This window comes from Chaetura pelagica, unplaced genomic scaffold (genome assembly GCF_000747805.2).
Source record: "Chaetura pelagica isolate M959 unplaced genomic scaffold, ChaPel_1.0 scaffold117, whole genome shotgun sequence".
NCBI lineage: Eukaryota > Metazoa > Chordata > Aves > Apodiformes > Apodidae > Chaetura > Chaetura pelagica.
Window position 1 is genome coordinate 4,586,890 of NW_009954185.1, and position 12,724 is coordinate 4,599,613.

The following is a 12,724-nucleotide window of genomic DNA, read 5'->3' on the forward strand; positions in this document are numbered from 1 at the left end:
GGGGGGGGGGGGGGGAATTATAATCTCTTCTGCTGTGAATGGGATGCGGCTCGCTGCTAGATTGGCAGCGCCCAGCGAGGCTCGGGCATGGGGATGTTCCCTGCGCGGAGCGTCCGCCTGCGCGCAGCCTGCGCGGGGCGCGTTGTGCGGGAGGCAGGAGGGCTCGTCTCAGGGTCCTCACCTGCGCGTCAGCGTGAGCCTGCGTGTGGTTGGTGTAGCGGGGGCTGGGGCTGGTTCGGTTCCTCTCCCTCCTGGTGGGGAGGGAGAAGGGCCGGGAGCTCCCGGGGGGAGCCCCGCCGGGCACCGCAGCGCTGCCTCCCCGGAGCCCCAGGTTGGGGCTTGAAGGAAGGAGGCAGAATTAGCCAAACAAGATAATGAAGGTTGCTCGTAATGGTTTTTACTGTGGGGAAAATTAACCAGTTGCTAATAATTGTATGGTCTCTAGGCCAGACGGTCCCTTTGATAAGTTAACATGTACTCCCTTTATGCTCCTGGTAGGGGGTAAACAAATGCCTGAACAAATACAAATACACATAAACACGAATGTGGAGAATAGCAGTATATGTCTTAGATCCAGATAATAAGTGTGGGTATTGTTATTTAGATGGCGCATACTGGGACACTTATCTTTTAGTACACTCCATTTTCTAACTGAATGCAGTGCTAATCGTGGGATTGAAAGCTATTGTAATTGTGTACCCATCTAAATGCTGACAAGAATATACAATTACATTGTTTGGAATTGAGTTTAATGTTCTCTGAATTTTATTAGCATTTATATTTACTTATGCATTAAAATTCTACACAAAAAGAGGTCAGAATGCAAGAGTTACAGGCATAAATATCAGACCCATCCACACCCTCAATGCATTTTTCCTGAAAATACTGAACAAATGTAGTTTCTTTTTATTTTATTTTTAGAGGAAGTGATAGAATCTGAAATGAGCAAATAATGGGTTTCCATTCTAAGCAATGCCTTTTCTCCCTCTGGATTTTGCAATCTTTTCAAGCTTTTTTTCATACCCAACTTTTTATTATTATTTATAATGTGCGTGTTACCGGAAAATCTTTCCACAGTGTGCTTACCACCGCACGATGTTTAAACACACATTATAAAGTGGATGTAATTGTAAACACTCAGAGGGATATAATTACATGTAGCCGATTTAGGAGCTAATACTTTGCTTCTCTCTCTTTCTCTCTCTCTCTCTCTCTCTCTCTCTTTACTCTGCATTTTATCAACATAATTATTTTTTGACTGCAGACTAACACCCAGAAATTGACAGGCATCCATTATAGGCAGCAACTTGTTCACCAAATTGAAAAACAATGAACTGCAGGTTTATATGTGCCCATTGTCATACAGAATTACCGGGGTTTTGTTCCACAAGAGGAAAAAGCTAATGGTTTTGAAACAGCAGGTGACAAAGCACATTCTTTTTTTCTCCCCCCCCCCGGTTTTTTTTTTTTCTTATCAGTTTGTTGATGAAGTCATTAGGAACAGGGGCCCAGAATAGGGGTGGCCTTATTTTTAGCAGATAGACTTCTAATGAGTTCTATTGTGGAGACAGTCATGTTGATTTGCTTACATTTTTTTTCCCCCCCTTCACTCAGAAACTCCCAGTATTGAAAAGCTACTATCAAAGGACTGGAAAGACAAGCTTCTTGCCATGGGATCAGGGAACTTTGGAGAAATAAAAGGTAACGCTGTTTCTGTGCTAAAGCAAATTCAAAATGAGTATACAGATATCACTGGCTTTATGGAACTTTGTCTGTTTGATCCTCCTCCCCTCCCCTTGAAATATCATCATTTGAGGCTTAAATGAAATGTGTGCTCTCCATCTGTGATAATATAAATAAATGAAATTATATATTGCCCTAAGTGAATGACCTTATGTAAAGCTTTTGTTGCATCTAGTGGTCTGTATTATAAGAGGACACACTGTTGCTGGATTGAAAAAAAAAAAGTCAATTCACATATCAAACACTGGCTTATGTGGAATCAGAGTATAGCAGAGCTCAGCTTCTGAAATCTAAGGGTGGTCAGAAGTCCATGTTCATTTTTTGACAGATTTTGACGTTGTAGGTTTTTTTTTACTTTCCTGCTTGTAGGAAAAAAAAAAAAAAAAGCAGCAAAGTTTGTGTTATGATACCTCTAGGTACCAAAATTAGCCAGTGCAGATTTTAAAAGACAGCGTACAACATCTGTGCACGAAAGCATGTTCTTTTAAAGCTGTACTCCAGAAGGAAAATGACAAAATTTGACCACTCTCCAGCAGCAGTAGCTTCTGCTTTGCCAAGATATTTTCCCATTTTATACAAGTGAGGTAATTTTAGGGAACCTGTAGGTTTTTTGTTTTGATGTAATTTAATATTTATATAATTCTTCCTCAGTGATTGTGATGAGGAGTTGACTCAAAATGCATGTGTGTAAACATTTTTAGTTTCCGGAACAGCCTTTTATCACTCTGAAAAGAAACAGTGACTGATTCTTCTCCCATTTATATCAGTGTGCATCTGGAGTAGGAAAATCAAAGCCAATGTTGTTTTGGAAATGTGAAACTAGAAGAAGATTAAAATTAAACCCTTCTTTTATGTTCATAACGAGATTTCATTTCTCTCCATTATTTTTTGTTTGTTTGCTTACTAATGTTGTCCCTCATACCGAGATCCTCGTTCGGGCAGGCCCGCAAAACTTGTGTCAGATAGGTTTAAGGACCTGCTGCAGAAGAAGTGGGCAGTTTTCAGGAAAGAATACAACATGACGTGTTCAGAGAGATTAATGTATTGGTACATGTGCGAAGATAAAGTTATTTTAATTATATGTGCCTTCCAGCTTGTCACTGATATGCCACCGGCATTAGTTTGGGCTAGTCCACTGACTTACACAAGCAGGAAAGTATGCCACTCGCTTCCCCAGCTTCTCCCTAGGAGGCTGTAATTCAAAAATATATATTCATTACATATGTAGAATAACTTTAAAACAGAATATAGTGCTTCGGCCCCAAATAGGCTGAGATGATATTATTATAACAGAGGGCCAAACCCTGGGTTCTTTATTCCCACTGCGTACGTTTTTTCCATATGCATAAAGCAACAGGTCATAAAGAGGCAGGGTAGCCACTGGGCTTATCTGAGTTCTGGCTTTTTAAAGCGTATTGTTTTAAATCAACTTCATCAGCTGCCATGAACTGGTGAATCTTTAAAATGTTTCGGGCCCAAAGTACATAGGCGGCTTTCATGTTCAATTTCGGGCGTGTGTTTCAGCAGTTCTTGTGTGTTGTCTGGAGCCTCTTTAACTCTTGATATGCCAGAGCCTTGAGAAGGACTCCCAGCGATTTTCCTCTGGCTTTGGGCTCGGTGAAGCTGCTCTGAAAAGTGCTGTGCGCTGAGAAGACGGTCTCCTCCCAGTCCTTATGATCTTGTTCTGTTGGAAGGCAATCTTTTTTTTCTCCCTTCCTCTCCCTTTCACAAGTTCAACTTGAAAGCAGCAGCAGCTATATCCTAGCACGAAAGAAATTCCAACAGTCCTTTCAGTCTTGCTCGGGGGAGGATGGGGAGCAACAGCACAGCCTCAAAGAAGAGTTTTCTTTGCTTTAATTTTTGTTTTTTAGCTTCATATTTTGAACACAAGTCGAGTTATTGTTCTGTAGCTCAGTTCAAAAGCCTCACATCTGAGGCTTTTTAGTGCAACTGAGGTTCTATGGTTGGGGGCATGGTTATTAGGTATTTGGATCAGGTTTGGCAGTAAGCTGTGAAAACAGGCACTGGTTTATTTTTCCTACTGACTGCCGTGACAGTTGCAATTATTGTCCATTGTTCCTAGGTGGCTAGAAAGAAGGGAGGATACAATAGAGCATTGCCCTCTGGGGGTAAATGAATTTGACTTACAGGTTCTTGGGGGGTCAGGAAGGCTGATTATTTAGTGCCCAGGAATGTGATTTTCATGGCACCGCCAGCCATGAGCGTCCAGCAAACAATGCTCAGCTGTATTGCAGCTGTATTTAGCGAGGACACGTGAAAGGTGTGCGAGTTGAGCTGTTTTATACTCACTTATGCGTGTACAAATACACGTCTATTATGCTAGAAAATGTTTTTGTCCTTCTATAGGCATGTCAAATTATTAAGTTTTCCAGTTGTGATTTTTTAATTAACTTCTCTGTATATTTGGCTTGGCAGCTGCTCTTTTTTCCCTCATTTCTCCATTAGTGATATTTGGAAACCCTGCACAAGTAGTGTCTTATTATTAATACACCCTGGAATGTGGACAGCAGTAGAAGCTGTACTGCCCAACTGTCTTAAGAGCTGAATAGTTTTTTCCATTTAACTGTTCAAAATTTCATTGTGTTTTTCATTAGATCTGGGGGAGTTTTAGTATGTCATGTGCTAAAGTCTCAGTGCTAGGCTACATATTGTTAATGCCCCAGTCTGTGTTATTGCCATTGAGTTTTATTCTCTGAGAGAGATTAAAAGAAAGGGAGATGAAGCGAAGGACTTTATTTTCTATTAGTGTTATTTCTTTTAAGCTGGAAAGCAGTAATATTTTATTAAAGATAGGGGAGTTGTAAATGGCTGGAAGTCGCCAAACTCCCACGTTTTCTATTCTGTTGTTTCTCTTGGCTGCTTTGTTACTTTTAGCATCTACTTTAAGCCCCCGTCCCTTCATCTGCCTGCCTGTAAAATGGGAGAACCATCACTGAGGATCTGCGGAGGTCTAGCTGCAAACTTCAAGATTACAGTTAGAAGGTTCTGTGTATGCCCAGTTGCTAATGGAAAAGGAAATGTAATATTTAATTTCAGGGCTTGACTGAAAGGTACTGCAAGGGAATACTCTTACACTTAAAATGGGACAAAATCTAGAACCTTTCATAACTGTAGAAATTTTAACTCAAATGCCTCTGTTTGTTTAAAGAGGTAGCCTGGGGCTAAATAAGTTTGATATGGGAAAGTTCTTAAGAAATTTTTATTTGAAATCCCTAGAATTTTTACTCTGTTGAAAACAAATCAGTCTATAGTAAAACCCACAAAACCTGCTGTTAAATAGAATTATCTTAAAATAAAGCTGTAAAATTATATATTGAATTGGTTAAAGCCTGTTCAAACTTACTTATAACCATCATATTCAAGAACAAGGCTCAAATGGCTTCTGGATAATTCATGGATAATGCAGTTTATTGGATTCAGTGGAGCGGAGAGAAATTCAGATCTCAAACTAATCATCTACAGGAAGTAAAATTACACTCCCTTCTGCCTCCTGATACCTGTGCATTCCAGGGTGAAAGTGGTTGCTTCCCTCCGAAAGAACACTGTCAAACGCCCACTGGTAAGAAAAGGTATAAGAAGTTTATTTTGATGCTCATCAATGTCAGTGGCCGTCTCCATACGCAGAAATCAACCATTAAACTTTTGTTTCACTGGTGTTGAGCCTCCTCTGAGAAGACTTCTGGGAATGGTACTAGCCCCCCAGGTGACCATGTACATCACGAGGTGCACAGTTCTGCTAACACGAGTGAAGCAGCTTTATTCATGATGAGAACTCTTTTTTAAAACTTCCCCAGTGTACACAGAGCCTTTCTGCTAATCTTCTCCATCTCTCGCTTATCAAGACTTGTCAAGAAATAATAATGCATATTTTATATGTTCCCCACTTAGCTAATTTTGAATAGGTGTGTGGAACAAAAGGCTAAACTGCCTTTTGTTTCTAATCTTTCTGAGTTGGTTTTTTGTTGAAGTGAAGGCATTGTTAACAGTGATTGTGCCTGAGTCTCCCAAGAAAGACTGGGCAAGCCTGAACCTGATTTTTTTTGTTGTTTGAAAATCCTTCTCTATTGTACAGGGCAGTTCCTAAACAACTTTGTGAAGTGTTTTCTGCACTCATTGTGAAAGAGATCATCATTAGGATAAAATCAGCTCTTCCTTGTAGCCACTCTAGGTAACTCCAAAGACTGTCCTGGAGTAACCATAGAGTGTGAGTGTAATTGAAAGCAAGATTAGCCTACCAATTCTAATCTTTAATGCATAATAACACAGGCATTTGTTCTGTGTGAACAACTGGGTTCCAGGTTACGTAAAGTATGAGTGCAAGTATTATATGCAGCTGTGTTTGATGTGTGATAGAGTTCAGTTTGCTGGGGACTCTAATCTTGCTTATATGTTGAGAAGATGGGGCATGAGAGAGTATGCAGTGAACGGTTTTACAACTGCCAATAATGGATAAAGAGAAATAATCCATTCAGTGATACTATAGCTCATCAGAGCCCATGAATTAAAGACATATGTTATGTAGATTCAATGTATGGATTAAAACGGATAATCTGGTAGGTGACACACAGAATCTTGAGATAAGTGGGCTGTGCAGATTTGGTATATGGATTGTGAGGGATAATTCCTTTTAAGCAATGCTGGACAAGTTGAAGACAAGTAAGCTTCGGGTAGTGCTCAGGTTATGTGCAGTAATCCAGTGAGTGACACTTAGGATCGCATAATCTGTAAACTGAAGACAGGGAAGCTGAGGATTCTGCATTTAGATGTGGACAGGAGGAAGGAAGGGGAAGAGGAGAGAGATTATTCATGCAGAATACACTGGGTTTAAACCTTTGACTAATAAAGTAGAGATCTCCAGGAGATGTATGAAAGCAGCACACTTTCTTAGGAGCTAAGTGAATTTTGCATTTGCAAATTAATAGTTGCAAAATGGTTGCAAACTTGTGTCACATGTGAATGTTTGGCATTATTTATTGTGGGTAGTATTGTGTTTGGAGTGGGGAGAGAAGGTGGGCGAGTCATAAGTGAAGGAGGTAAGATATGTCTGGTTGTCGGCTTTTAACTGTGATGAATTCAATATTTATTGCAACCTACTTAGTATCTTCTCTGCAGTTATTTTTTTTTGAGGTGTTTAATAGTAGCAAATCACTGAGCTTTAGTCCTTTGTTAATATTCCAAAAGTGCCAGGAGAGGGGGGGAACTTGCCCAGTGGCACACAGGGGAACCTACGTTTTGAGAGGAAATTTGGCAGCTGCTGAAATAGTGGAGGTTGATCACAAAGCAATATGATACTCTCAGGCTGCAGAGAAGCAGACTGTGCCAACTGAGGCACACCAACGCAGAACTTCTTTCAGGCCAAGTGGAAGCCTGAAATGGAGAGTGTGACTGGATGAAGCAGCTCCTATTTGACCCTAGAGCAGGAGGTTAGTTAAGGGTAGTATCTGTGGAAGGTGGGTTGGAGGAATCTTCTTTTAAAGCATCTAAAATGCAAAGAAGTTGCACATTTGTGAAAAAGTAGGAAATTCGGGCTGTTCTGGATTTACATCTTGACATCGAAGAAGACAGATGTGGTGCCAGGGGTCAGGGTTTAGTGGTGGATGCTGCAGAGTTAGGGTGGTGGGTGGACTCGATGATCCTGCAGGTCTTCTCCAACCAGAATGATACTGTGATACATTTTTTTTAATGTAAAGATACTTAATTTGATCAGAAAAAATCAGGTTGTAGTTAAATAAAATACAACTTCTATTTTTAAGAAGTGATTATTAGTAGAGAAAATAGAATAAAATTGCACTAATTGAAGTAGCAAATGCCAATGGCTTTATTTTGTTTGAACATATGGAGGCCAAACCACTATATTTAAAAATTATCTGGAGGGTTGTGTGACAAAAGAGACCTAAACCATTTCTTCTTTGTACTAACATTACCTGAAAGATGTGCTGATGGAGATGAATGTTGTTGAGCTACAATTACCAGTTTGTCAAAACAAAGCAAATATACATAAACATACATTTTTTTTTACTGTTTTTCCTGCTGTTGCATGTAATTTCAGCAGCAAATGCTATTTCTCTAGCCTAGTTCTAGCTTGTTGTCTAGACAGTAAAACAATGAATAACTTCTGAGAAATAGTTTAAATACAAATGTTGTCTATTCCTTTTGTAACCTTGACAATAAGTTACTAACCTGGTTGAATACCAAGCTTTGTTTGCAGTCTACTGTACCAAAACTTTTTCTGACAGCAAATAAAGCACACTCACTGACAACTTCTTTCCAGCATTGCGAAATATTAATGTGCTGGTCTGTTGCAGAGCAGACAGCTAAGTTTTTATCCCCACAGAATATTAATTCTTAAGGGTAGTAATGGCAAAAGATGGTAATTGTTCATAATTTGTTTTTCGTCATTCTGTAAAGTCTTCCACGGAAACTTTAAATATTGACTGTCCATATGCTGAAATAAGTATCTTCCTTCTAGCATGCTGTTCTAAAAAGTACTTTGTCAAACAAAGAAGATTCACTACAAAGATCTGTAGGTGCAGGCAAATCAGTTTGAATTCTGGGCTTGTTTCATTTTCTGGTGGCTGCAGCTTGCTGAGTAAAAAGCAGTCAGAAAGGTTTCTTCTTACACTGACTTCCCGTAAAAATCAGATGAAGTCATTTAATTTAGCAAGGTAGGTAGTTGTAAGTGATGGCAGTCATTGTGTAGTAAAGTTGGCTTAAATGCTTAATGAAAAATGCCAGGTTTTAGATGTTTATATCCTGGCAGCTCCTAGATTTACCAGCTGTCTGCAAGTCCATAATAAAACATTCTCTGAAGTATTGATTAGGGAAGCATCAAGGGAGTTTTACATGTGCACAAGCCCATAGCCACATCCACCCACAAATACATACCGGCAAGGACGTAATTGTAAACATATACTCATTGCCTGATCATAAACATTTGACATTCCTGTTCAAAGGGAGAGCAAAGAAGAGTTTAAATTCTGAACTTACCTCAGCCAGTTAGATCTGCGTATCAGAGTACGTTTCCTGAGGGCCCGTAACATCAGCTCCCATTGCCTCACATATACAACTTCAGGTGACGTCAGCAGCACGGCCGTCTGCGGCAAGGGCAGGAATACTCCTGTTTAAAATAATCAGGTTTTTAATAGATTATTTTTTTTTTCCTAGGGTAAGCATAACAAAGATTAGTTTGCTTTTAAGTAGAAGATGACTAGGTGACCTCTCTGTTTTACTTTCCACATTTCTTTAGTGAGTTGAGTAATACTGGGATTTCTAATGTGTCAGAGCAAAGTTAAAACTGGTGTGGGGAATGGAGAAAGAAAAATATCTGACAATGGGATGAGAATGAAACTCTTTAGAAAAGAAACTGGAATAAAACCCTCAAGAACAGATACTTATTTTATGGACTGCTGATACTTTATTTATTTTTTGGATATAGTAACATTATTGCTAGTGGGAGTTTAATTGTTCTGAGGACAGCTTAGTTAATAGGCTATCCAGTTTGAAAAACCTCTTTCTTGGCTAATTTTCTTTTCTTTCTATTGCAACTGTTATGTCCCTAGCTTTAAAAAGGCACTGAAAAAAACATCACAGGAAGAAGTAGATTACTCGGTTTTTAGCCTGTGCATAGGTTATAGTTATGTCCTCATCGCACTTTTGTTACATCAGAGCAAAGTTACACAGAAGCTGTGTTGTGGCATGGTTCTCTCTCTGAGCCAGTGTGATGGTGTGAGTCATTGCTTCATTCGTAGGGTTCCTTTAGAACCCTAACTGGTAGCAAACCAGGTCAAGCCAAGATTTAATTATTTATATAACATGTATCCCTGTTAAAATCAGTGGGGAAATTCTAAGCCTTACCGATACAGTTCTGCTGGTGACTTTAGTGAGACCAGCAATAAAAGGGCTTACAGTGTGTAAAGTTAAGAATTACTTCAGGCAAGTTTCTGAAAACTTCATGCCTCAGTTTTCCCATTTGTAGAAGTAAAACATATCACTGCCTTTCTGCCTGCTTACAGTCTTTAAGAAGATCAGTCACCTAATGCTTTGAAATTAAAAAGCGCTCTATGCTGCTCTAATTGCTATTATATATCTTAACATCATTTGAATACAGAGTATTTTAGAATATTCTTATTTCCATTTAGTGGTTGTTGGTTTCTTGTGTTTTCCCTACAAAGCTTTGCAGATACAGGAGGATTTTTTTTCTTTTATAACCATAGATAATAATATGAACATAATACAATATTATAGTGTCTTCCAGGCTTTGTACTCGTGCATTGTTTTCTTTGATTTTTCTTTGAAAGACAGATGCTGACAGTTCAAAAGCTATTTACGTAATTACTTTGATAGTAAACTGACTCCAGGGATAAATTTCACTGTCTGTTTGGGTGTGCGTGGATGTGCACACAAGCACCACGATTGATAACAATCCCAGCAGTTGAATGGAGACGTGTCAGAGGGATGGAGGAGAGCCTTGCCATATCTCTGCCCCTTGCAGAATATGCTGGGTGCTGTGTGCCTGGGAGCAGATCTGTAGGCTGGCTGCAAGCAAACATTTCCATCGCTTGAGCATTTGCAACACAAGCTTAAAATGCCTGTTAAAGAAAATATTGGCTTTCCTAATTTCTTATTTACATTCTCATTCTGTCTAATAAATTATAATAAAGTATTTACTATTTTGATTGCAAAAGTGGTTTCTCTGCCTTTTTTTTTTTTTTTGCTTTGGTTCTGTTTTGAGTGGATATGCCAAGGTTTCTCCTGTTCGTTTTCTCACTTCAAGTGTGTCATTTGGTCATATTGGTGTCTTCATTCTAATGTTTATTAAAATGTTACTGTCACTGCCAGTCTGAGACTGTGAATCAGAACTAAGAATGTGTAATAGTTTGTTTCACATTTGAGTAAATTTCTTTTACTACTTATACACTATTATGGATAGTGTTGATCTGAGTTGAAGTTTAGGTTTGGCGATACAGAATGCCACTAATTTGAGTCTTCTTTTATTGCCATCTGCTGTGGGTGTTGCATCCACAAACGTGTTTGTTGGGGTTTTTTTCGGAATCTGTTTTTGTGGTGATAGAGAATAAGCTGATGCATCTGGAAAGCATCTTCTCTTGGGGTATTCATTGTATCAACCCGTAATGTATACTTCAATGCTTTCTTGCCTGAGTTGTTTTTTGGTAAGTTGTGAAAAATCCATGCTTTGCCATTGCAGTGATAGAGCACAGAGAGAAGAACAGTCTGAGCACCTACAGCAATCTCCTGAAAGGCAGGTGGTCTGGTGGCTAAAAGCTTTGTTAAACCTGAAATGTGCAATATCTATTTGTTGTGGATCTGACAGTAATTAAGAATAATTTTTTGAGGCAGTCATCGATGTAAGCCACTCTCCTTTTACTCCTCACTCAATATCTGTGTGAAGTGGGTTTAGCTTACTGTCAACTTGTACAAAGCAATAAAGGGCACTTGCTTTTTCTTCAGACACTGCATGGCTGGAGTGAAAGCACTGCAACCCTACAGATACTGTGTGTAGAGCACAGGCCAGCTCCAGAACCTGTACTACCTGGAGCAGCTGTGAGTTTGATAATGAAGCTGCTGCAAGTAGGTGCTGGGGCTGGTGGCTGATCCTTGCTGAGGTTTGCACCATCTCTCAAGTTCTTAGCATTGTTGGCAGCCATGGGGATACTTCATTAATTCCCAAGTAGCGTGAATTAAGCAACCGTCCATATGCAGTTGGTGCTGTAGTTACTTCAAATGCTAAAATGTTTTGTCCTATAAGCTACAGAATTCTTAACATGGAAATCCTGAAGCTGCCAAGGCACTTCACATGATGCTAAAGGTTGATGAGATCTCATGCAGGTTAACAGAGGGAAAGTCGTGGTGATAAAACAGAAAGAAGTCCACCATCCTTGCCTACCCACTATCTGCAGCATCTAGGAAGTGATGCAAAAATGGCAACTGGTTATCTAGCTCTGCAGTGCATTTTAATGCACTGGAAAAAATTCCTGTAATTGAATATACTTAGGTGGTGACCAAGCTGTTGCCCTCAGGTCACCAGGAAGGTGGTGGAGTCACCATCCCTGGAGGTATTCAAAAAACATGTAGACGTGGCACTTCAGGGCATGTTCTAGTGGGCATGGTGGGTTTTTTCTGAGTTAACTTGGTGATCTTGGTGGTCTTTTGCAGACATGACAATTCTGTGATTACATAAAAAACTCAGGTATCATTTGGCCGTCTTTTGTTATGTTAACTAAGTAGTTTATGAATGGCATCTGTGAAATGGCAGTTTGGTTGGCCATTTTCATGAAAGAAATGATGGATAAGGTGTGCTGGCTAATAATGGCAACAAAAAATACTAAACTTAAGCTAAATGCAAACACATTACATTATTATCAAGACAGTCTGATTCAAGTACTTTTCTTCTTTTTAGCTTTCACACTTTTGTAAGTCAGTGTCTATCTGTGATTTGTTATCAGTGGGACTTACATGGATCTGTGTTTAAGGCAAAGGGAAATCTACCTCAGAACTCACCAGCTCACATTAGATCCGCATACTTGCTGTCTCTTGCCTCTGTTTTTTGCAGCTCACTGGATAGTATGGCTATCCAAGTACTTATTGTGCAAGGAATGATACCTTAAAGGACTGAAATTGTAATTAAGTATTATTGAGGTTATTGGGAGGATCAGCAAATCATATGAAAATAAAGTGCCTACTAAGCCACGTTTTCCAGAAAGTATTCTCCAGCAAAAGTTGTTTTGTTTATTTTTGAATTGACAGTGATAAATTCTCCCACTTGGTGTATTAGCAAGCTGAAATTGCTCAAGAAATAAAAAGCAAGAAAGCTACCTTTTGACAGACAACTTCCAGTCCAGTTTATAGACCAGAGGATTTATATATTTTAATTACTGAGTTAGTGGATAAAGCAGCCGCTTTGGGCATTCCAAAGTTTCTTAAAAAACTGAATAATAATGAA

General features: G+C 39.3%; 1 protein-coding gene across 1 annotated transcript in view; it reads left to right on the forward strand.

The window, feature by feature from the left end:
* Positions 1-12,724, forward strand: part of SOX5 (SRY (sex determining region Y)-box 5) — a 289,699-nt gene that overhangs the window by 130,023 nt on the left and 146,952 nt on the right. Inside the window, exon 4 of the mRNA XM_010003011.1 lies at positions 1,615-1,701. Coding sequence (XP_010001313.1) covers positions 1,615-1,701 — 87 coding nt within the window. The remainder of the gene's footprint in view (positions 1-1,614; positions 1,702-12,724) is intronic.